This window comes from Falco naumanni, chromosome 15 (genome assembly GCF_017639655.2).
Source record: "Falco naumanni isolate bFalNau1 chromosome 15, bFalNau1.pat, whole genome shotgun sequence".
Lineage (NCBI taxonomy): Eukaryota > Metazoa > Chordata > Aves > Falconiformes > Falconidae > Falco > Falco naumanni.
In genome coordinates this window covers 7,570,616-7,596,177 of record NC_054068.1, presented here as the reverse complement: position 1 = coordinate 7,596,177, position 25,562 = coordinate 7,570,616, and the positions used below count along the sequence as shown (strand labels likewise).

The 25,562-nt window shown below is 37.6% G+C and overlaps 1 protein-coding gene across 3 annotated transcripts in view; it reads right to left on the bottom strand.

Annotated features, from left to right (window-relative positions):
- Positions 1 to 25,562, bottom strand: part of ADAMTS18 (ADAM metallopeptidase with thrombospondin type 1 motif 18) — a 79,991-nt gene that overhangs the window by 18,316 nt on the left and 36,113 nt on the right. For all 3 annotated transcript variants that reach the window (XM_040615628.1, XM_040615629.1, XM_040615630.1), the window contains 8 exons: positions 21,701 to 21,838; positions 20,099 to 20,252; positions 18,953 to 19,048; positions 17,817 to 17,965; positions 12,094 to 12,266; positions 10,123 to 10,253; positions 9,863 to 9,986; positions 8,406 to 8,650 (listed from right to left, as the gene is read on the bottom strand). In XM_040615628.1, coding sequence (XP_040471562.1) covers positions 8,406 to 8,650; positions 9,863 to 9,986; positions 10,123 to 10,253; positions 12,094 to 12,266; positions 17,817 to 17,965; positions 18,953 to 19,048; positions 20,099 to 20,252; positions 21,701 to 21,838 — 1,210 coding nt within the window. The remainder of the gene's footprint in view (positions 1 to 8,405; positions 8,651 to 9,862; positions 9,987 to 10,122; positions 10,254 to 12,093; positions 12,267 to 17,816; positions 17,966 to 18,952; positions 19,049 to 20,098; positions 20,253 to 21,700; positions 21,839 to 25,562) is intronic.

Here is a 25,562-nt window from a genome sequence, read left to right as displayed (position 1 = left end):
GGACTGCATACTGTTTACTTTTCTAGAAGAAAGAAAAACAGATGCTGTATTTTCCGTTCTTACTAGCCAAAGATTTTGCTTCGTTCAGTGAACCTTAATAATAACCCCAACTGAGACTATAGCAATTAGGACTGTCAAAGGCAAAATACTTCCAAAAGCATTGGAGAGTATGTGCCTTCTCATTGGAAGATTCAGACTAGAGGATCCTCTAAGAACAGGTAAATTAAAGTATTTCATGTGAAAGTTTTCATCTCACCCATCCAAGCCTAATTCATGAGTTCACATTCATTCACCTTAGAATACCTGTGAGATTACAGAAGAAATAGATTTGAGAGTGATTAGTGACCTCTCTATTTTTAATGAATATTTGTGATAGAAATAATGTTAGTATATCTGCTTTAGGGGTGAGTCATATAGGTATGTGTATATTTCACAAATATTTTACAAGAACAGGATTAAAATCAAACACTCTGAAATTAACAAACATTAGAATTCAGCCTGCCATGCAACTTCACAGTGCCCTGCACAGCGCACTCTGCATCTCATACTGTCTTTCCAGAGAGCCTCTGCCACGTTCAGTGCTCTCAGCACATGGTGCTCACTAATGAGCATCTTACAAAGTGTCTATGTTTGACTTTACGCTCGCTCATCACTGGGTGGGTCTGTGCCCTTTTTGCTATGCTCTATTTAAACCATTACCACTGTAACTTTTTTCAGGACCTCTCATTTTTTCCTTGGCTATTCATTGCTATCTGATGTAAATGTTTTCTAACAATTAACAGCCCTTCAGATGAAGGAAAATAACTCTTCTATATAGGTTTTTTTTTTAATTATTATTTTCAGAAAGCTGTGCCACTGCTGATAGCAAAAAATCTAACTCCGTTTACAACAGCTGTTCCACAGTCACTTTGAATTTTGAACCTCAAGTCATGGGCATTAGGGTTTCCAGAAAAAACACATTTCAAAAATATGTGTTCACTCCACTGTCCTCTTCAGGACAAATTGAGACAAATATTTAATGTGTAAAGCTTCAGAACGTGCTTCAGAAAATAGGGGCCATTAACCCTAACAAGAACTGAACCCTGGAAAGCTATTCTTTAATTAAAACAATTCATTTCCTGGTTCTTCTTACACACCAGACCTCAAAATGCTTTAATTTGCTTTTATTTATTGGAAGGCCCTACAAGTCCAAGGTATTAACAGAGCTCTCAGCATCTTAGGCAGCCAGAAACAATTTCAGAGAGCAGCTTTATATTCATCTTGTGTTAGACAAGATCTGGCTAATGTATGAAGAGTCAGTCAGCTTTCCTCTTCCGTGCCCCCGTGAGGGTGTACTTTCTGCCATTTCAGTGGGTGCTCTGTGTTCCTTCAAGTGCAGAGACTGAAATTCTATCTGTCCTTTTAGTAAGTCATGTGTCAAAAGAGGAGGAGGAGGTTTGATCCATACCTCAGGACCTGGTGTAAAGGTTAGCCCTCGTCTCATTTAATTCTGACAGCTGTCATAGAACTGTGCTATGTCAGTGGCAAAAAAGCAGTAAAGCTTAAACATTTCTAATAAAAATATCTTGAAGTATTAGACTGAACTTGGTAGTAGTAGAGGCAAGAAACAGAACAAATGCATTCTGAACAGAATTCAGAAAGCAAAAGACAGAGGATGAGAAGATAAAAGCGGCAACTGGTTTTACTCCTGTTAGAGCAATGTTCTCCTGGTGCTTCAACAGAGTGAAGAGAATGAAGAGGGAATTATCTCGGACAAGTCAGAACAAGACATATTAGTATCTATCACTTCAGAGAACAACCACACAATGATGTAAGAAACTTGCACCCTCCAGCTAAGTGAGTGCCTGCGGCGTAACTCCTGCACACCAGGCAAGCTGAGCCATACACATTTTAGGACCTTGGGCTATACCCCCTTCTTGCACGTTGGAAAGCAGACACAGTTACAACAGGCAGATGAAGTGAACTTCCTCTCTCTTTCGTGAGCAGCAGCCAAAGCCAGAGCCCCTTCCCACCCAGCAGACAAGAGGGAATGTTTACAAAGCAAGAGCTGCATCACAGTCAGGTCTCTTCCCTCCTGTATCATCCCAGCTATGTAGAAAAAAGGCAACTCAAACTCTGGAAAAAGCATTGGACACAAAATGTTGCAGGGCACCAAACCATATACTTTGAAGTCCCCAGCACTCAGCTGAAAAATAGTGTACAATGTTCAACCAAGTTTTCATCAGGAACGCAATAGTATTGCACAGTTGCGATTTTGCCAAAGTAATGAGCATATAAAAAGCTTTCTATCATATTTTCAAACATTCATTATAAAGCCTTTCCTTAACAATGCAATAACTGAAGTCTGCATACTTAGCCAAGTTATCAGACCTACAAATTTGGAAAGACCTCCAGTGCTAGTCTACTTAACTGGACGCATTCCAGCATCTTTTCAGCCAACTGGCATCTGCTCCCAAATTTACAACTGGCAAACAATCTCCTTAAACATTTCCAGTTCCTCAATAGAACTGTTTAATGTCTACCTTTAACACACCAACCACCTGACTTCAGACACAACACTCAGCAGCTCTGACCGCAGGGCGCAGAGTTATAAAATTTACAGCTTCTTGAGTTCGAAAACCACAGACTCTGTGGCTGGATCTGCCAGATCTATTCTGAAGAAAAAGAACCGTGGCTTTTGCTTAGGGCACAAAATGTTAAAACAATGGATAAATTGAATTCTCCTGAGTAAAGAACCTTTTCCTTTTGCTGCTAATTTTGATTTCAAAGCTAAACCAATAAATTTTCTAAACTAGCTGTGCATCTGCTCCTTTGTTTGAGATTATTCTTTTTTTTCCCATGGCTATCCTAAGTTTCCCATACAACAGTCCATTTTGCAGGTCAAGTTTTTATAGAGCCTATCCACATTGCTTTGTCATGATGGACTCTCTGCTTTTCTGGCATTTTTCATTGTCAGATGTCTTTGTGAAGTTACTTACAACACACCGAATTAAGAGAGTAATTTACACAAGATAAACTCCTCTTTCTTCAAAAATGTTCTGTCCAATACATAGAAAAGCATCCTAATGCCTGGCATGTAACAAGCTGAAAAAAGGACTCATCATCTCTGTGAAGGACTAATGAACATTTACAAATCGCTTACAGAGTGAAGCTGAGCATAGAGAAGGAGCCAGGTAAAGGACTAGCTACTGTTTACCCATATGTGCTTCATGCGTTTGCATCTTTACTCATTCTACATGTGCATAATTTACAAAATGGGCATGAGCCCAAGCCCTGAATGCCAGCATACATGGTAGCTTTGATCTGAGTCTTCAGATTGCATCTACATCTGCTGGGTCACTCCCATGCTTTGTAAGTCTTTCATAATTTCTTCAGGTGGATGTAAGGAGTAAAGCCACCTGCAGCAAGCCATCAGTTACACCAGTAAGGGCAGACGGAGAAGCTTGCCTGTGTGCGAGGCTAGTGCCTGGCTGTGCTATGCTGGTGAGGCCTGCCGTTTGCATCACTGTGAATCTACATGCTGTTTAATAAATAGCGTAATATCCAACGTCCTAAGCCAGATTGTGATTTCTCTGTTCAATCAGGATTAATTCCATTGACTTTTATGGATTTACTCAGGTTTCGGTAGGATGAATATGCATGCATATTGCAGCATATATGGTGCTGCTGGAAAGCCGTTTAAAACAAGTTTTGAAAGAGGACTGTTATCTTGAGCGGGCAGTTACTGGATGAGATCCTGGACAGTGGCTAACGGCAGGAGCTTCAAAAGGAAAGTGAGAAAACACCTGTTTGGAAAGCACCAGTAAGGGAAGAATTACCCATTGGCTACTTAAGCCAAACCTTAAAACAAAAGGGGTTTTTATCTTGTCAATATTTCTAAAGTCACTTTAAACATGTTAACTAAAAGCTTATGACAAACTATTGTTTTTCAAGAGAGTCCACTAAGGTCATTAAAAGGGGGAAAAAAATAGTATCCTTGAAAGGTCCTGTATGATCTCATTCCTACTTCAGCTGTTTTGAATTTATCTTCTGCTGTTATTGTGTCTCCATTTTTTTACTGTTCACATGCTAAATGTACAATTTCAGGGATACTGTCCAGCTAATCTCTCCTCACTAAAGGAGAACCCTTTTATCTGTTGTATTGAATCAACATCTGTATCTTATAAGCACATCTTAGCTCTCTTTAGCTTACTTTCTCTTTAGAGGAAATCGGTACAAATTTATCATCTAGTAGCTAATAATAAATGTAATGCTTTATAACTGCAACTTGGCTTTCTCCCAGTGGCAGCTAGATCATCAGTAAATCATTCCACCTGGCCTCCTTTCTCTTTTTTTCCCCCTATTGGTAAAGAGGAAGCAATTTACTGGTTTTAATTAGAGATATTCCTGCCTTGAAGCTCCATTCACCTTCTCTTTCCATGAATGTCTGCCTCTTTGCAAAACATCCTTGCCATCTGTTACTTATTGCTGTCAAAATAAACTGTCTTTTTCCACAAAGATTTCAAAATTTCTCGATTCAGTATTTCACCAAGTTTGTGGTAAACTTCTGTGAGGATACTGATCCTGCTCCATGCTGAAAAACTTTCCAGTGTTTTCTCAAAATCATATTTGACTTCTCAAATCAGTCAATTCTTCATCCATTTATTGACAGAATGAGAAACTGAATTATTAAACTCTAGTGGTTTTAAGCTAGTTTATCAATCTCTGATCATGCAGTATTTTTCACGCCCACATAACAGTTCAGGTCTTTTTGCCCTTTCAGAAACTTTCCCATGGTGAGTCACGGAGAGTGACTGAATATTTCAAGAAATGGATGTCACGAGTGAGCCTTACATGAGTTCTGTATGTCCCTTGTGCTCTGCTGGGCTCTTCTGGAAAGGATTTTCAGTAGTTAGTGGTGTCCACTGGCAGCCCTTATTTGCAAAGCTAGATAAATGAATGATGAATTTACTGTTTGTTTCTCCTCAAGTTACATATTTCTCAGTTAACAGAAAAACACTGACAAGGTCTTTAAATTGAAAGTGCTGAGCTTAGATTACCTACTACCAAACAACAGATAAATGAGTGGAATATATTCAACTACATTAAAAAAAATAATCCTGCATGTTTACATTTAAGATGAGACAACTATGCGACAGAAATCATATTTTAAAAATCTGCTATTCATTTCTGATCTTAGATTATCATTTAACTATCACATTTCTACCCCTTTGACCATTGTCTGTTATTTCACCTAACCTGAATCTGACCATTTTGGGAACTGCCTTTTGAATCCATGAATATTTTTAATTTTGGCTTTTATTGGTTTCTACAAACCCACAATCGCCCCAAGTCTGATTAAATGATACATGCGCAGCTGAACTACTGAAAAATCTGACAGAAAACCAGATACACAGGAACATACTGGACAATAAGATACAGACACCAAACATTTCATAGAACTGCAAGGATATGGAAGACAATAGGGAATTTTAAGATTTTTTTTTTTCTTATTTGGGTTTCCTCCTTCTCTCTTAATACATGCTTCAGATGTCTCTTTCAAGAAAATATTTTGGAGAATGACTGCATTTCAAAGGATGTGATTGCCTTGAGCACAGACCTGCCAGACCTGTCTGGACCCATACCTGGAGAGCACGGTCCCATCCTCCCCTGTGAACGCTGCTCAGAGGACACGCATCGGCTGAACTTTCTGGATACATGCAGGCTGATTTGCATTCAGAAACCTGGTCAGAAACCTGGACTGTTTGAGTCACCACACAAAGTCTAGCAAAACTATGACTACAAAATTAAACAGGCACAAGCTGTGCTAATCTGTCTTTCAGATCATAGTGGAATTTCAATAAATAACCTACAAAACCTTATATTCTCTGCCTGTCTGAATAATAAAAGTTCCTGTGTTTATGCATGTAATGTATTCAGTTTCTCAATAGCTGCAGTGTGCTTTTTTACAAGGGCTCACACCGAATCCTTTTTGGAAAAAAAAAAAAATCTCAAAAATAATTATTACATTTCTTTTGAATGCAACCTGTTTTAAAAGTGAAGATAAAAATACCTGAAGATTACAGGAAGAAGTTGAGATTCAAACCCTGGAAAGCCTTTGCTTATTGAAAACCAACTTAATTGGATAAAACACTGCTGGCAGGACTTTTTTTGCATGCTGCTTTGAAAATTACACAAACACTCCCTTTTTTTCAGCCTTCTACCAGTTTGTGGTATTTATAGTTGAAGAAGATTTGTTTCATTATTACTGTTGCAAGCAGATCTTTAGCAATATGTGTGTTTTCTCATAAAAGCATATTTCTTTACTTTTCATTGGCATTTTTGCTGCTTAGAGTTAGTGATAACTAATGCAGATCTCTGAACACAAAATTTTGCATTTTTTTCAGAATTCAGCTTGTTGAATGTTGTTTAAATTATTAAAAGGAAAAAAAAATATCTTGACCTCAGTTCATAGATATATATAATTGGGGAATATGTAACCATAACATTTTCAGTTGTTAGAATCCCTAGTTACCAATGCCAGTGGTGTAGGTATTTCAATAAAAATACAAGGGAAGTTTAAATAGGCTCTCAAAGGAGCAATAGCCTCCAGTTAAATGTTAAATCTTAATAAAACTGTTTAGCATAATTTGATAGGATGAAAATAGAAGTGTTATTTGGCATTAAAATTTTTTTCTTTAATCTTTATTCTACAAAGTATGTGCACGATGTGCAGCCAAGTAAGTCATCTTGCAGGCAATTTATTATTCATACTTTAGCTCTATAATAATAGAGTTCAATCTACTTTGTATTATGACAAATAAGATTCCTGAGAGTTCAGCTTAGCATTTCATAGTATTTATAACTTCTTGTTCTGTGGTATAAGGCTATTTTGGAGATGACATGCAGATGGGAAGCACGTCTCTACGTTGTAGAATGAACTCTTCCTTGGACTAAAGCATCCCTATTAACATACATACCCAAAATGAAAGTTCTTCAGTTAAAAAAAATGTTTTAACAAAGTACTGCAAATTGTGATAGTAATTTGTGAAAATACACACCCTTAGCCCATGTCAGACTGTTTGTTCTGTAGCATGTGTTCATCCTAAAGTACTCTAACATGTGTTCTTGGTCCATGAACTTCAGTGGCTTTCAAAGCTATGTTTAAGTATGTTATTCAATCAGTATGAATAGCAGTAAGGCTCTCCAGTATTCCAAATAAACACTTTACTGAATAGTTGTGGAAGTTTAAATAATCCTTGAAGAATATAGTTCATGTCCCAGTCTGTACTTACTGTGTTTCTTAGTTTAACAGAACAAAGCTGTGTAAGGGAGACGGGATGCAGAGTTCTCAGCCAACCATCCCTGCTGAACTTCTGCAGAGAGCATTTTCAGTTGCGGTGTTACGTGATGGGGCAAAGAACTGCAGGCTTGCAGCCTCAGAGACAGGTACAGCACTTGCTCTTGTGCACGCCACAGAAAGCTGTGCGTTTGATAGCGAGTTGACCAGAGCATTGCTGAAATGTGCTGGAAATTGAATCCATTCTGGGGAGGGGTGCTTCCCTCTCACAGGGAAGGGTTCATCAAAGCAGACATAACAGGTGAGTCACAAAGTCAAAGATTTGCTGGAGCTTTCTGACAAAGCAGGCAAACTAAGGTAGCTAATGGCGAGTAAAGACTGGTGATTCAGCCAGAAATTGACTCTCAGATGTTCTGATGCATTTTAAAAGACAATCTAGTAAAGTAACCTAATGCAGAAAGAGATCTTTCTTAGAACAGAAGTACTAGTGACCAATTTCAAAATTGTAACCCTGGAACAAACCATCTAAGTACCTAATTTACTTTCTACTAAATATAGTTTCAACATGGGACATCTGGCAGGCAGAGTAGGTGATACAAATTTAACTGGGAGATAAACAGATATAAAATTCATTATTTTAGGTGCTATCACCAATGAAACTGAATGAACAGAAGTTACACAGGAGCCTATGTGTGGTACCTTGACTCTCTGTGTCCCAAGGTAGTCATAAAAATGGCTACATGCGCCTGCAGTTTCAGAAGCATTATTTGAAACTGTTACGGTTAAGCCTTGCCGTAAGATTAGATTTAATTTTTACATCACTGAATTTTATTGTATACCATTCAAGTAATGTATTTATAATCTATCACTATTACTAAGAAATAATGCTATATGGTGTGTTTTATGTACCTTCCTTTTCCTGAGTTTGTGACAGTTTACTAAACCTCAGACCTTGATAAACTGGTGAAAGGCCTTTCAATCTAGCATGACCACACAATTAAGTCTGAATACTATCATGACTCAACGCCATTCTTTAATCTTGCTGAGAGCTACAGTGCAGAGCTAAAGCTGTCGTTACTAATTCTGTAATAGACATCAAGGAGAGAATAAACAGAACAAAGCTTACTTCAAAGACCAGCGTCTCATTAGTCGGTCCTGCTGCATATAGACTCTCTGGATGGTTAAAAGAGCGTTGATAATCAAAAACTGTTCCAGCAAAAGAAAACTTTCCTGGCCAGTCAATTGTCCAGTCTCCTGTCAGATAATACTTTTTGCTGAGGTTGCGCACTGCAAGGTAGCTGGTGGAGATCTGCATTTCATGGAGCTGTATACTGCGTGCTCCTGCTGGAATAGTGACCACGGCGTAGTAGTCTGAAATGAAAGAAGCAAGCAACAATTTTGCAGTTGCCATACAGGTAGAGATGGTTTATCATTTTTGATCCAATCTGAAATTTTTGCAGTTTAAAAGTTATTTAAGAGAGCTCTTCTGATCGACCAAAGTTACTCTGTTTTCACAAGGATAAACCAGTTCTGATTTTAACCCCTCTGTGCAGCCTATAATCAGAGTAACTCTGAGGTATTTCAATTCCTGGAATTTTTCTTTGTGATTAAAGACAAGAAAAAGCAAGTTCACCTTAGTAAAATGCAGAACACACTAATGGTTATGTCACTGTAATTGTTTTGCCACATTTTCCCTGTAGTTCCCTACAGTAGTTGGAAGGTCCTGCTTCCATCACAGACATGGTTTTTGAGGTGGGACGCACTGGGATGCAGAGAGCTTTCACAGAGTCCTGTATACCACTGGATCTCCCTGCTGTGAGCCATTGCACTCTGAGCATGTAGAAATCTCACTCATTGTACACCGCTGACAATCCAGCACACCCTGCACACAGTTAATCTTGCAAAGCATTCAGTTTAGATCATTTTTCTAGCATTGTATCTCTGTGTGACTATACCCTAAACAATTTCCTGGCCTATATAACTGTAGCATTGACATGCCTTATGATCAACAGTAATTGGATCCTCAAAATACCCCCATGGGTAAAGAAATATTATCTGTATTTTATGCCTGAGAAACTGCGGCATAGTGAGATTATTTCACAAGAAGCCAGTCCACTGAAGTCCACTAAAGAAAAGTCCCACCTCCCAGTGACTGGATCATCCACTGAATCAGCTGGACAGCTTCCAGTCAACTTAATTTGAAAATGGACACAAAAATATGGTCATGTTTGGCATTATGCTGTGTATCGCTTTTTATGTCCTATTCCAGTCAGAGCTGCTGACAGCTATTTTTTCACTTGCCTGAATCCTAAAATCTCATTTAGGAGGAAATTCACACATAAAGGGAAAATGTGGCTTAAGAAACAAGAGAAATGCTTGCAAGTTAACTAACCAAGACTTATGCTCATAGCTTTCTTGTTACCAAGAAACAGGAGAAATGTGAACTCTCCTCTCACTCTCTGTGTGACTTTCAGTTCACATCTGGACTTTTAGCCACTGCCCTAATGAGCAAGGAGTCATATATATTACGTGGGGATACAGCAGAGCAATGAGCTGATGATCACGTGGAACAGCTTTCCTTACCATTAGCTTTGTGCTGGATCAAGTATTGGCCTTTAAAGAACTTGCATGTTGAATTATCTCCTTTACAAACTCCACAAGCATCCAATACAGCTTTGGAACCAAGTCCATGATCACACCCTACTTGCTGCAACCAAAAGGCACAAGTGAAGGACTCAGACACAAGGGAATTTGAAGGAACAGCTGCATTTTCCATAAAGGAGTCAATTGCCCACTTAAAAAAAGTAGACATTAGGTTTGTAAGAAACTTAGTTTTATCTTACTTCACATATTCCGTCAATGCAAATGTCATATTTATTTGGAGAACACAAAGTTCCATCCTTCACTTTGCTGGACATTGCAAAGAAAAAGTCAAAGTCTTCAGCTGTGCAGTATAATTTACATCTATCTTCCTCTGGGGGGAAAAAACAAAACCAACAACAACAAAAAATAATTAGCTGACCTGTAACATAGTTTAGGAAAAAAAGAAAGCACCATGCTATTGTTTCTTCCTGCATCCTAGCCACAAGGATTAATTGTGTGTGGTCATATTAGGACCCCATGACAGACAGAAATACAGCTGGATACAGTAGCTTATATTCGTGGCACTGGTTCACAGTTTCAAATTTCATTTTTTATTAAGAGAAGTGGGAGATTGTAATAATTTTATCTAATTTTCAGTTACAATTAGAAAAAGATGTAAGGTGGCAAAAATGGTCAGTTCAGCTGAAAGCTAGCCCTGGGGCCAGATTTTCCCCTAACAAAAGCACTTTTCCTCTAAAATACCCCAACCATTGTGAATCAGATTTCTTGTTATACACAGATCGTATGTTATGCTCATAAAGAGCAGACTAATTCTACATAGACAAAAACAGTAATCTAATTTGAAATATTGTCACAATTGCTGAAATGCACAATTTTAATACAAACAGTAAGTACAAGAAATAAAGCAGCATAACAAAATTTTGAAGAACATGAAACTGGATTCGAAATAGTATCATTCTTAAATAAGCAGCTGGATTTTCAACAGTAGTTTCTACAGAGGCAAGGCATCTGTGGCAGTTTTGAAAACCCGATTATGTTCTCAGGACTACAAATGTAGATCTTGCGGGAGATTTTGAAAAAGCACCTAAGAAAGTAAGGACAGGCATTTTCAAGTTCAGAGTCACTTGGGGACGTCTTGCTTTTGAAAATTACGCCCTTTGTTCCTAATTTTAAGATTCTATTTCCTTTAGTAATTGCAGCCTCTACCTTTAAAACCACTGTCGGCTACCTTAATTTCTATTAAACAAGACGCATTATTCTCCCTGTTCTACAACATCCACTGTTCCATGCTGTGAAACCGTAGTTCCTCTTTCCTCTGTTCACATTGGCTGTTAGGACATAGGTTTCTAATACCCAAAAAATGTCTGCAAAGGCTTTTGAAGAAAATATAGTTAGGCTGTGAATGAGAGTTATGCGTATGTGTGTATATATAAATAATTATACACTTATCATCAAAAGCAAAATTGTACAGGTGCTAAATGAAGCAGCTACAATATGACACAATTCAGCCACTTTTATTCAAGTAGTAGCAATTGCAGCTACAAACCATGCTTTCAAACTGCAGCAAATATTTGTTGTATCAGATAAAAATGAATACTGAGTCAAAATATTTGCAGAATTAAGATGTGTAACATAAAAATAAACTTTGCTTGTACAAAAGGCAAGAAATCATTATTGAGACCTGAGCTTTATAAAGATCTCTTAGTAAAAGATGACTTTAAAAAAATTATGCCGGTACATTGTTTGGTTTTTCAATTCACATGGGACTGTACCAGCAGAAAAGTCAAAAGGTTGAATTATTGTTACGTTTTGAAATCTGAGAACATTCCAAAGGAAGGAAGATTCTGGTAGTGTTATTGTGGGAGCTCACATTTCCCATGCTGAAAAATTCATGGAAATTGTTTTGTTTGGGTTTGACGCTAACCAATACGTACTATAAATTGAAAGAGGGGCTAGCAACAGCCAGGGAGTCACGCTAAGGACAAAGATTTAAATTCACAACCCAAATCATTTCTGTGTGTTCATACAAGTGGTTTCATACAGGAAGCCAGATTCAACTACACTAGAAAGCCAACACATCTCAAATAGGCCAACTGAATTTCTATTTGCTTACATCAGGGTGATATTTTCCCATAGAAATACAGATGAATTACAGCTTATAGCTTGCTTCCTGCAATTGCCTTTGTCCATCAGAGCTGTGGCATAATTACCTTCCACTTTAGTGTATGGCTTCCATTTGTAGTACCATCCCCGGAAAGGTTTGCTGTTGTATTCTGCGCACTGCTGGGCACGGAAGTCCAAGCTATTTGCTGGACATGGCTGAGTATTACAAAGTTGATAAACACGACTGGAACCTTGGCAGAATGTGCCACCATACTGTGGCCTAAAGAAAAGAAGAAAAATATATTTTGCAAAACCTACTTTCTGTGTGATTGGCATGTTACATGTATGAGAATGCAGAGAAAATGAGAGGATGTTTTGTCTTAGGAGATCAGTATTTCTTACATGAACTATTAATTTTCATGGTTCCTAAACCCAAGCAAAGCAGTTGCCATGAATTATCTGCTTGGATCACTGCAAACTCAGCAAAGATGCAAACATCTAGAGGTGAGTCATGTTTTCACTAATTTAAATTTATAGGGCTATTTTGTATTGGTTGGTTTCAATCTTATAATATAGTTACTTTTACTCTGCTGCAACCCAAGAATGAACATCTGCAAAGAATTACCTATCACAATAAGAGTTAATAAAGGATAACATAACAGTCTTCAAACATAAACAGAATGAATTATTACATTTGGGGTTTCATTTGTTTTGTAAATAATTTTGAAAAACTGTGCTTTATAAACAGTGAAAGGAAGCAAGGACTGTGCATAGTTGTCCTGCTTTAAGAAAATGTTGGAATTCATGGATAACTTTAAACATGTTACATCCACTTCAGCAAACCTTACCTGGGCATTTTCCTTAATTTTAGCCAGAATAAAAAGAGCATGTTTGATTATTGTGCTGGTATCTTACATTATCAGAATAACATTTTTTTAACTACTTGGTCTATGCACACAACTGTAAAACAACATAAAATGTAAGACTTGCTCTTTCTAAAGTGACTGAGAAGTCTCACAAGCTGCTGACAAATGTATTCACTCACTCTTCTATTCCTTATGGATCTATATAGGAATTCCCTGATGTTATTTTTGTAGTTGCACAATGCTCAGATATACATCTGCAAGTACTGAGCCAAATCTTCAAACCACCAAATTCTAAGAACTGCTTGTCGTATTATACAATTTCTTGCATCAAGTGAAAAGAAATGTAACAATGCTACAATTGCACACATTTATATAATGATTTTTAAAAATTAGGGAATATAAATACTTGGAAGACAAGCCATGATCTTTCAGGGGACAGCTTGCTCATGTTACATATGTATTAGAAAAAAAAATAGAATAATATAAAAGATACTTAATACTAATAATAATAGAAGACTAACAATAATAGTTAATAATAATCGTTTAAAAGATACAGTTGCAACATATTTTTTTAAATCCCTAAACACTATGCTACTTCTATCCTCCATATCAGGTCTCCCATACACCTTCTCTTGGCATGCATCTGACTGGAGCGATATGGAGATGGCTTGGTGCAACATGGATGAGAAAATCCAGGTGCTTTTTCTGTTTGCTTTATTATAAATTTTAATCCTTGTATGTCTAACCCTCTAACCAAGCTGGGGTTTGGTTTTTATGTTTTGCATCAGCTTTGAATATACACAATATCTGCCTCTTCCAGAATTCTGGGCTACAAAACAGCCTTTCAAAGGATGAGGTGGAAATCCACATGCTAGTCTATTTAATACTGGGTTAAAGCACCAGCAAAATGCGTTGTGGAAAAAAACCCCAACTTCCAGTGACTTTTCTTGACGTCACCTACTAGCTACACTGGCACTGGGTATAATGGTGAAGGTCTTAAAATGAAGTCAAATTTTATGCCCTAGTTGCTGGCCGTTCAGTTTGTGCAGGGCAGGCAGGACATGTAACGTCAGTGAAGTCAGGGAGCTGACTTTGTGCAAATGGTGAGAGCTCTGAGCCAAGGCAGCCAAACTGTTGGGTCCTTACCCAGCTCTCCACAGACCTTCTTTACAGCCTCAGCACATGTATGATTTTTGACCTCCTTCGGCTCCAGAGAACAAATCTGCTTTAGTGTAAGGAAAAGAAGCAACCCCCTTCCAAGTAAATGCCACCAAACAAGCAATATAATAGAATTATTTATGGCTAGATCGTGATTTCTAGCCACAGTCTTGCATTTGAGGATGGTATAAAATTCCACCAAACTAAGGGAGCACTGAAAGAGGCATTCTGTTTCCCAGCTCTGTTACAGCATTTTAGTATTACAGTACACTCCCGCTACTGAAACTGTCGGCAGAGAATTATGGAAACTTCTCCACCTTCACCTTTTACCAGCAAGATGTCAGTGAGAATTAAGTAATTCACAGGAAACTAGGTGTAAATCTGAAAAACCAAATTTCCGAGAAAAGGCTATTATCTGCGTTGACAAAATCATGCTTTTATTGGTGATGTTTATACCACCAGTAGATTTTGGGTTGACTGCCTACAGAAGCTCTCTTAGTATAACTGCACTTAACAACAAACGCTTTGCACCGCGGGTATTTCAATAGTTCTGTAGTAGTACAGTGCCCCTAATACAGCTATAGCCTAAGCTCCTCATCAGCTGTGTACTTCCCAGTGTTGGCACACACAGGCGAAGATGCCTGCACGAGTAGCTGCTGTTAGTGCTGAGGCCTTGCTGAGCATAATTGGAAAAGGGAAAAATTTGGTGAGAAAGGCCAGCAAAAAGGCAGTCCCCAAAGAATGATTTGTAAAAGCAGTTTAAGTGCAAAGATGTAAATACTTCACTTCATATGTGAAGTATTCACATATTTAAAAGTAAGTAGCTGAAATTAATTCTGCAGTACCCTTTTAAGAATGGACTTCACGAACCGTGGAAGTAAAATGGATATTCACAGCAATGCAACACAGAAGGTGACAAATCCTGGAATTAATCTGATCAAGGAAAGTATTTTATGCATTACACAGGGAATCAGACTCTGAAATGCTGGATTTCTATTTTTTCATGTTTTGTAATCATTTAAATTCAAGTGAGAACATTTCTGCTCACATTATGACCATATTATGGTAGTATCACAAAGCTAGACTATTTTATTCCGCATGAATGTGAAGGGTCTACAAGGTCTTTCACAGTCTTAATTTTTAATTAGTATTTTAAGTGGCATGCTTTACATCTGTTTACATGTGCATTGTCTATAATCACTGTTACAGATACTGTACACAAAAGATTAAAAAGACATGTTGAAGCAATTTTGGTTTAGTCTTTTGCTTGCATACACGCCTAAAACTCCATTCTACCCTTACTGAACAATGCACTATTGTGAGGTGGGTAGGATACAGTCCCACAGATACGATTTAAATCTCTTGGGCAGAAAGTCTTCAGGTTCTTTTCCAGCTAAAGTATTATGTAATCTATTTCTATCTTGGAAAAGTACCTCAACTGTAAAATGCTGAGATGTATGAAAGCCAGATCCAAAATATTACACTGTGACAATTTACAGAAACATAATGATTTTAGCAAATCTGCATCGTTCTGTGTTCTACAGATGACCCCCACAGGTGTGTTAGTAGGAATTCATACATAACTCTGGTGGCAATTCAGAAGCCATTCCTGGAGCTGTTTGAGTGTGGTCACAAGGTCTGTCTTAACATTGTCAAGAGAAAGGGAATGGAATCAGCTGGGTATTATTTGCAAGAGGAGAATTTCCCATACAAACACAGGGTACAAGATTTCCATATGCAGCAGCCTGAATTTGTGTTCTTCACCTGTCTTTAAGCTTCTAATAAGTTGTGCCACCTTAAAAATCTCTGGAAAGCTAGAAATCTCCCTCAGCTTTCACGAGAAGTCAGTTACTTTGAAAAACAGACTACTTATTTAAAAACCTCATTTTAGAGTCCAGTAAGTTCTTTGGAGATCCATACCCCCTGTCCTAATCTCTTACAGAAATACATTTTGTTCCTTGTCATTCTCAAAATTTTGCTATCCAAAATCATCCATCAAGCCTTTGAACATAATAAACATTGGCTCCTACACAAATCTGGATTAGGAAAAGTGAAATAAATATATTACATATGAAATAACGTACCTAAATTTACTGAAATATATAAACATCTGAAATACATTTCAGAAGTTCAAAAAGAAAGGAATCATTATTCTTTGTTTATGTGTAGTTCTAGAGGTGAACAATGAACAGTGGCTAGGTTATAAATTGTTCCATGCAGTGTAACATTGAAAATGGATAATATAATTTTTGTAATGATTCCACATTTATACAGAAGTGCTGTGATGGGAAATAAAGCTAACTGGATATTTGTACACTGTTGTGCTTATTTATAGTCCTGTCATTTTACCACTCTAACTCCAAGAGACATTTATAGTACCTTCTCTCTGCTCTAACTGAATTATCACTAATATAATAAAATTTAGTATAAACATGTTTGTAAACAGTTGTGGTATCAAGTTTTACTTGGTTACATCAAGTCTTGCATCAAGTCCTACTTTAATTAGAACAGACAGATCACTGAACGCAAGTTTAAATACATAATGCTACAGTAATGGACACCCTTCATGTTAAAGAGCTTCTGTTTGAAGACCACTGGAAATCATTATCAGTTATAACAGTGCACCAAATGAAACATTTCAACTAGTGGACATTCTTCTGTCACACAGGGAGAACAAGGAAAGGCTTATGAATAAATGCACAGAACAATGTGCATACATACAAATTTAGCAGCAAAACAGGGACCAAAGTAGGAAAACCAAAATATATGTATGACCTGTAATTGAGGCTCCGCATTCTCTTGCTAAATAGTTTTTTGATTTATCAAAATACACTGAGAAACAACAGAAAAGGTTGAGAAAATTCCCTGCTATGGATCTGCAAAAATTGGCTTGACTGAGTGAGGGTAATAAAGACTATTTTAACTAACTCACATTTTCCTATAACACAGTATATGAAGCATGGATATTATTACTGCAGGACTGTATAGTAGGCGTGAGGCTTCTTTACAGCCCCATATGAACTGTGTCATATTTTCTCTGTTTTTTATTAATGCAGTTTAAATGCTGTTTTTATTGTGTGCAATGAAGAATACATGTGTCTATGCTTGTTGAAGTTGTGTATGAAATAAAAACAGTGAAATCCTTTTTTTCTTGTTAGTTGGAGTGAATTGAGTATTTCGGAAAGATGCTGGTGAGATAACACTTTACCTCTACTTTGAAACAGTATTGTAAGGAACAGTAGTATTTACAGTGATAAGACATTCACTAGAGGAAAATACCAGAAACGTTTCATGAGCTAGCATACAATTCTTGGGCTCAGCAACTTTATTCTGACCTGTGAAACATAAAAGAATGCAAAAAACATGACAGCCAAACAAAGGCATCTGCCTACAACCATTCTAATACTGACTTAAAACATTTTTGGTTTATTATCCTGGATAATATGATCTCATCAGAAATCTTAAGAACTTTTAAGACCTTTTTCCCTTGCTTTTAAATCACTAGGTATGAATACGTCTCTGTGGCGTTTTGTTAGTTCTGCAGGTATTTGATAAAGTTTTGTGTCACAAAATAAATGGAGAAAGCTGGACACTAGGTGTTCTAGTACCCTGGTACCTCAGCCACTACTTTCTAGTATCAGGACATACTTCTGTCTTTCACCTACTGACTGGTCACGACATGAAAGAAAGGTCTTGGAAACATTTCCACATGTACTACTTCCCTACAGAAACGGACTCTTATTTTTTTGTTCTAATAACATAAATAGTTAGTATAAAAATAATACCTTTTCATATCTATGTCTTACTTTGGATTATTGCAGTGTCTTTCTTGATATGTGACCCCACCTCCACAAGTGCGAGTACACTCTGACCACTCAGACCAGGCAGACCATTGGCCATTTACAGGCTTGGGTCCATGATCACCATATTTGACACACTGTCCTCTTCGACACCACTGCCAAAAGAATGCCAAAAAACATCCCGTCAAAGTTAATGGCACCTAGTAGATGCAAAAAAGAAAAAATCCACATTTAAAAGTTCCAGTGCTTAACCATAAAAAACATGAGGTCACCTATCAAACTCCATGAGATATTTCACAGTAGGACAAGGACTCAGAAGTAGGATGTTGATCCACACAACGGTATAGATGAGTAATGTCCTAAAATATGTCCAAGTTATGAGCTGAACATCTCTGAGGTACAAATTTTCAAAACTGTTCTCTTGCAGACTGTCTTTTTGGCTTACTCTTCCCACAAAAATCCATGTTAATAACAGGAAAAAACAGGACCATGTTAAAGGTCCTGTGCTGTCAGAACCTCAAAACTTCCCATGTAATTTAAAAATAGTCTGCTAAAATTCTGCTAATTTTTTTCCCTTTTGTAATTCACTTATGAAATACTGCACAAAGAGAAAAAGCAAAATAGAATGTTTTTCAGTAATTTGAAAATCAAAACAATATTCTACAACATTGCAGCAAAAGAAATATTTCGTGTAACTATAGAGGAGTGTAAATTAGAAGCTTTGACTAAAATAAGTAACACTGCTCTTTCAGTAGTGATCACCGATGATAATATGCATGATGGCCTTAGTCGGTATAGCAAATATTATGGCTTAAGGAATGTTTATATCAAAGTGGAATTTGAAGCCTTGATCTAACTTCTGATATAATTAATGGATTTTCTTACAGATTTAGATTTGCCAGATATATGTTATTCCATAGCTCGATGCGAAAGGCATCACTCCCTACTGTCACATAGGTGCCACTGTGGGGACCAGTCCTGACTATGTATTGCAGTGCAATCATTTACAGAGCAATCAGAAAGTCCATGAGAGCAAACCTAGAGGGATCTGGATAAAACTGTTTGGACAGGAGGTGGTATTTGACCCAATACAGTCTGAAAACAAATTAGAATGACATTGTCCTATTTATAAAACAACTTACCATACTTATACCACAAGCTGTTCCTTCTGCTGCTGGCATGAACTTTGTCTCACACCGATGACCCACTTTGTGACACCAGAGCGATTTGCATATATCCTGAGAAGAAAAAAAGTACTCTATCTATAGTACTCATAATTCCCATCATTTCCTCATGTTTAGAAAGAGTAACAAAAGATACATGCCTTTGCTACCCTAAAAACTGTATAAATAAAACCTTTTCTGAATTTAGATAGAGTCCAGGGTTTAAGATTCATAGCACAGCCACATTCTGTATACTGCCTGCTTCTTTATGCACCATTTCACTATATATTTTGTAAAACTGTTTTGACTGTGAGACTATAATAGAACAAAAACAGCGTTAAAAGGATGAACACTAAAGTTACATCAAGTCTGCAAGGACTATAATACTGTGAAGAGTCTAGATTTTCTAAAACTCAGGAGGTATCTGGAAACAGAGTCTCTTCACAGTGCTGTTCATTCTCTCTTCTTTCTTTACTAGCTATAGAAGAAACAGCTGCCATCACCTGATAAATGTGGTTAGTATATAAAAAAAAAATCAAAATACTCCATGATATTAACAGGAGTAAAAGAAATTACAATACTTTTTAGAATGAGCACTTCAGATTATTTAATAAAATGTCTTCTCTGAAGAGATCAGCAAGGAGTGTAGCAGTCACTGAAATAATGAGTTAATTAAATGAATCCTTCATTATGAAGTCAAGAGTGTAATTTATGTTTTTATTGTTCTAAGATAACTCTTTATAAATTTTCCAGGCTTTACTGTCAATGCATAAGAGTAAAATAAAACACAAATAACTTAGTCCTTGTTACCCCACACCCAATGCAAGTTTTGATCAAAACGCTACTGCCTGCTGATTTCCCTGAGCACGGTAGCCAAGGGCTCATGGGCCTTATGTATTCAGCTGCACTCCTTATGACTCCTGGAAAGAACACATTTCCTTCTGAAACTCCCCTGGGATTCCAGTATTCCTCAAAAGAGGCCAGTACCTTCAAAGTAAATTTCCAAGCAAGATAAGGTAGAGAAATAGCCCAGGCCTCCAAAGAACACTGTATTACTTGTACTTATTTAGTGTACTGCAGTTCTCTAATGTAATTTTAACTTCTCAAAAGCATATCAATAGGTACCTTTACAAAGCTGAGGTTGCACAGTTTTGCTTTCATTCCAAATTGCCATTTGCACTGGGTATCAGCATCATAGATCTGCCCTGGCAGTTTGTCAGGGTATTTATACTGTCCTGTTTGCTTAGGTTCATCAATCAGGCAGGCAGCTTGAGCTGTACTATAATGAGAATGTATATTAATCATTACTATGATCTTTATATTAAAATATTTTAATTTGCTACAGACCAGCAAAAACACATAATATGGTATGCAGTACCTTTAACTAGGTTTAGAGGTATGCACTGAAATTAGAATATCTGCTTGTAGGAGCCAAAAGATCTTGACATCTTGTTGGTAGCCTAACCTGCAAAGTTTTAAGGAAGTGGGAATTTCCAGGCTTTCAGACTGTAGTGACAACAAGAATGATGTCAAATTCTTTTCCTCCCTTTATTGCTGTGTAGCCAAGAGCAAGGTGATCTAGTCTGCTTCTTTCCCTTAAATGGATTACCCAAAACAGGAATCAACAGAACCAGCGGGCACACTGTCTCATTTCAGCATTCACTTTGTGTGGACTCACAAACAGGAGGCTGCTGACGCTGTGTGCTTTGGGTTGGCTGTGTCCAGCTTAAGACCAACAGTACCCTACAGTCTACTTTTTTCCCTTTGTATACGCTTTAGAACCCATGTACATAGAAGGTCACTCTATGCTGGATTTATCTTCCAAGTGTAAGTCTCTTGGACCATACTGCATGTTGGAGGGCTTCCATGACTTTTAATTTGCAATTTGCTTGTGTACTCAGAATATGTTGCAGCATGGCAGCAAAAAACAAATCACCAGAATTCTGTCACCTTTCCTGGCCGCTGCTCTAAGATACCAGCTTGTAGTTCAAGGATCAGATCCACAAAACTATCTAGGTGCTTGATTCTCATTCTAAGGAATTAACATCTAAAATGCCTGTGTTGGATCTGGGTCTTATTACCACCTCCACATTTTTAAGTAATCATGTATAGTCTACCCACGCACAACAAACAAAAGAAAAGTTGTACAGGAAAGGACTGCAATTCTACAGACATTAAACACAGCCCAAACACCAATTCCTTTAAAAGCATCGCTGAGTAATGCCAACACGCCGGAGAAGTAATTGGTATCTTTCTCTTTTTCCTTTCATTCCCCCCAGAAACACTATATGAAAAATGTAAAATGTCCTTGCTCGTGACATGAGCTAGATCAAGAGAAAAACTCCAATGAGAAAGGCCACTAATGTTAATTGACATTTTGTAATGACTTTGGTACCACTGTGTCTGCCCTCTTTGGTGTTCACTTCCTACTAATTCTCTAATAAACCTAGCTGCTGACAGGAATGCCTGGGAAAGAATGATATGCGGGATATTCATGGAGGGTGAAATTCATGCTTTTGAAACGAGGCAGGACAAAAACATTTACATGCCATACCACCTATACGCTTCATAAGTCCAAGTGTGTGGGCTCACGTAGTACATGGGTTTGAGCACATTTTAAAAGAGGTGAATTTCACACTTTAGTAATTTTTATGTCTGTTCAAGAATTCAAGCCCAGTTATTAAAGATATATTCCCTGGCACCAGCCCAGATTTACATCTGACCTACCTGAGAAATTTGTTGAGATACTGCCTGCTGCATACAGACCAAGAAAACACTCCATTGTTTCCCGTGAGTGTGGGAGACATAATGTTACCCTCAGCTTTCCTACAAGGATTTCCTTCTCCGTCATGAATCATACCAAAGCTGAAAAGAGAACCATGTGTGAGAGTGAAAATCTAGATTAATCAGAAGCAAGACAAAATCTGGGGCAGAAGAAACACTTTCTGGGTAAAAGTTCTATGCCTGAACTCCACAGGGAATGTGGAATTCATCTCTTTCGTTCCAAAGGGATGAAAACAGATGCACCATACTAATACTATTAGTATGAAACAAGCTCCAATTAATACCATTCAGATTTTATTGTCACCATACACTTGTCTGATGAGAAAAAGTTTGTCAAGTTTCACAAAAGGCCCATACTGGTGAGGCAAAGGAGCTCTGCAATGTGAGCTGATGGCAAGATGCTGCCACATAAGTACCAGAGCTGCCAACTGTGTCAGTTTCACAGTTTAACCGCTTCTTTTTCCTGAACAAGAAATGTTCTGTGGTGGGATGGATGGAAGTAATGGATCTTATTTTCAGCCACACTTGTACTTGCCTATAAATCCATCAGCCTAAAATATGCGTGCAGTCTGAGCCTTTCTCTGCCTAGCAATAATGCCTGCTAACATGAATGGTGTGGAGATCAGAATCCAGGGAAACAGCAGTGTTACACAGCTGTAAGAATATAACTGTCCTCATAACAGGAGGCAAGTACTACATAGCTGTATTCAATCTTTAGCAAAAGAAGTGGGACTGAATGAATAGAATACAAGGTATGAATATAAAAATGTGATTTATTTTTTTTTAATTTTGGCTTCTAACTTGCTATATTATCTCAGCAAATCACTTTCTTTTCCTCACCTTTGTCATACACTGTCACTTACTTTGCCTTGACTGTAATCTCTTAGTGGGAATACTGCCTCTTTCTGAGTGCTTTGCTCAGTCAGCAGCACCATGAGGCTCTCCTTTCACTAGGAGAGGTGTTGGGATAGTATAAAGAATAATAAGCAATAATAAAAAACACATAAAAAGTTATAAATTATGTGGAGCTTATTGATATCTTAAAGCTAATTTTCAGGTTTTTTCCTTCCACTGTTTTATATTTACTCACTATATGGGACATCTGTGAAAATCAATGTGTTTTGAATAGAAATTTCATAATCTGTTACTTCAACGTTGTAGTACATTGGCAACTTTATGAATGCAATCTGTGCACATGCAGGGAATATCTAATTTACTGGAGTTGGTCCTCTACTGTTACAAATCATTGCAGGCTCATCAGAGTTACTGTATGTGTTGCCACCAGCTGAGGCTCCAAACTTGGTAAAATATATGGCTCCTATAAATGGACAAAAAAAGTACCAACTGAGCTTGTATTTTAGAATTGTTTATAAAATGCTAACTTTTTTTCACATGCATTGCAGCCAAAGAATCCAGAGTTTATATACCCACTGACATAACGGGCTCTGAACTCCCAAAGGAACAGTTAAGCTTTCAGGTAAGAACACAAACTGCTTCAAGAAAACCATAAAAATGTGTAACAACTGAAGGTACTTGGTGGATTGGAATGTGATCTATACAGTATACAATATTCTCCTACTACAAAATCCTTAGGATAATATATTCACAGTGGACCTTAGCACCTTCAAGTCTGTCACAGGTATTTTTTTCTTCCAAGAATCTCTGTATCACAGAGACAGAATTCAGTTGTTCTCAATCACATACTAGGTAGTCTCAGGAACATGAACACGAACATATGATAATAAAGACATTTCGTATCTGGCACAGATTTTTTTCCAGGACATAAGATACATTTAATTAGGAGTATGGAACTATACCAAAGAAAGGCTGAATAATAGGAGAATCAAAGGTAGTGGTGAAATAGAAAAAAAACCCCAACTTAAAAAATTTCCAAGCATAATCTCTCAAAGCAAATAAGAAAATAAACAGGAAGGAAGGGCATTAAGAGACGAAAGGGGATATTTCTTGAAAAATAAGCTGTGGGCCTGATTCTCTCCTAATACTGATCAAAGGGCATTAAAAATATACTGAGGCCAGTGAAACTGCATTAGTGTGACAGGAGGATCAAACTATATATTTTACATCTTTGGTCCCATTGAAAGCATTGGCACCATTCCCACGGGCTTCACTGGTAGCTGGATTATTTTTTAATCCCTTGTTTCCCATCAGATGTACAAAAACCTGTGAAAGGGTCACTCATGTAGACATTAGGTCATAGTATATACTGTAGAGCATATTTGTACAATGAAAACTAAATAGTCCTGATTCAGTCATGCAGAATGAGAAGGACACATGCCTTGACCGAACAGCAGAATACAGTACCACTGCTTTTCAAAGATATTCTGTGCAGTGATGTCACTGGACAAAATAAAGATCCTATGCCCATGATTTTATCTGACCCTTGATTTCAGGTTTGTACCACATAAAGAAACTATGCCTCTATGCTGCCAGTGTTTACACAGACTCCAGCTTGAACTATGTTAAAACTGAAAAACAAAACCATAATAAAGTTGTGAAAAAGTAATTCAAAATTATTTGGGGAAAAAAAAAAAACAGAAGAGCAAAACCTAATCATCGTCTTCAGATTTAATTCAACAATTCAGAGAACAGCTGAAGCTCCATGGAAGATTATTACTGATTTTGTTTGAGAGAAAGGAGGTTCTTAGGAAAATCACATTCTTATTATGATAGAAACCAAATGGAAATCCAATGGATGTAGAGACAGGGAGGCAGAAACCCCCACAAAGGCTCTTTTTAGCCAAATGACGCATTAGTTACAGAGAACAAAGGACAGGTTGAATGGAATGAATGGCTCCCAGATGCTATGAAACACTGGGTCTTCTGGGAAAGGGACTTTTAAGAGATTCAGACAGATTACTCCTCCATACTGTGAGCTGCAGTGTTCTACCTCTTTTTGGAGCAACCACACTGATACTAGAAGCAATTTGTCTACCAGAACATGGTAGCAATGTGGGAAGCCTGTAGATTATTGTTGTCAGCTTTTACTGTTTATTCTGGTTATCACCTGTAATATATAAAACGTTGAAAAATAAAAATAAAAGGAAAGTTACCCTGAGCAGCTGATTAATCATTTCATGCTAAAGGACACACCTCTGAGTGAAAAATCTTGACTCTGGCCTGAAATTGTCTATAGCTTCCCATCAAATTAGAAACAGTTGTGAGGTGGCTGTGACAGAATAAGGTTCCTCCACCTATGGCAGCAAAATCAATCAAAATCCAACAGTGGTTATTTTTATTTTTCTTGAAGAGATGATATTTAACATGGCCTACACATTAACTGGATGTTTGATGTATTCTAATCATTATACAGCACTCTATAAATCATAGAATCACAGAATTATTTAGGTGGGAAAAGACCTTTGAGATCATCAAGTCCAACTGTTCAGCTAGCATTGCCAAGTCCACCACTAAACCAAAGCACCACATCTACACGTCTTTTATATACCTCCACAGATGGTGACTCAACCAGCTCACTGGGCAGCCCGTTTCAATGATTGACAACCCTTTCGGTGAAGAAACTTTTCCTTATTTATCCAGTCTAAATCCTAGTGCAACTTGAGGCCATTTCCTCTCATCCTACCACTTGTTACTTGGGAGAACAGACTGACACGCACCTCACTACAGCCTCCTTTCAGGTAGTTGTAGGGAGCAATAAGGTTTCCCCTGAGCCTCCTTTTGTCCAGGCCAAACACCCCCAGTTCCCTCAGCTGCTCCTTATAAGAATTGCGCTCTAGACCCTTCACCAGCTTCATTGCTCTTCCCTGGACGTGTTCCAGTACCTCTA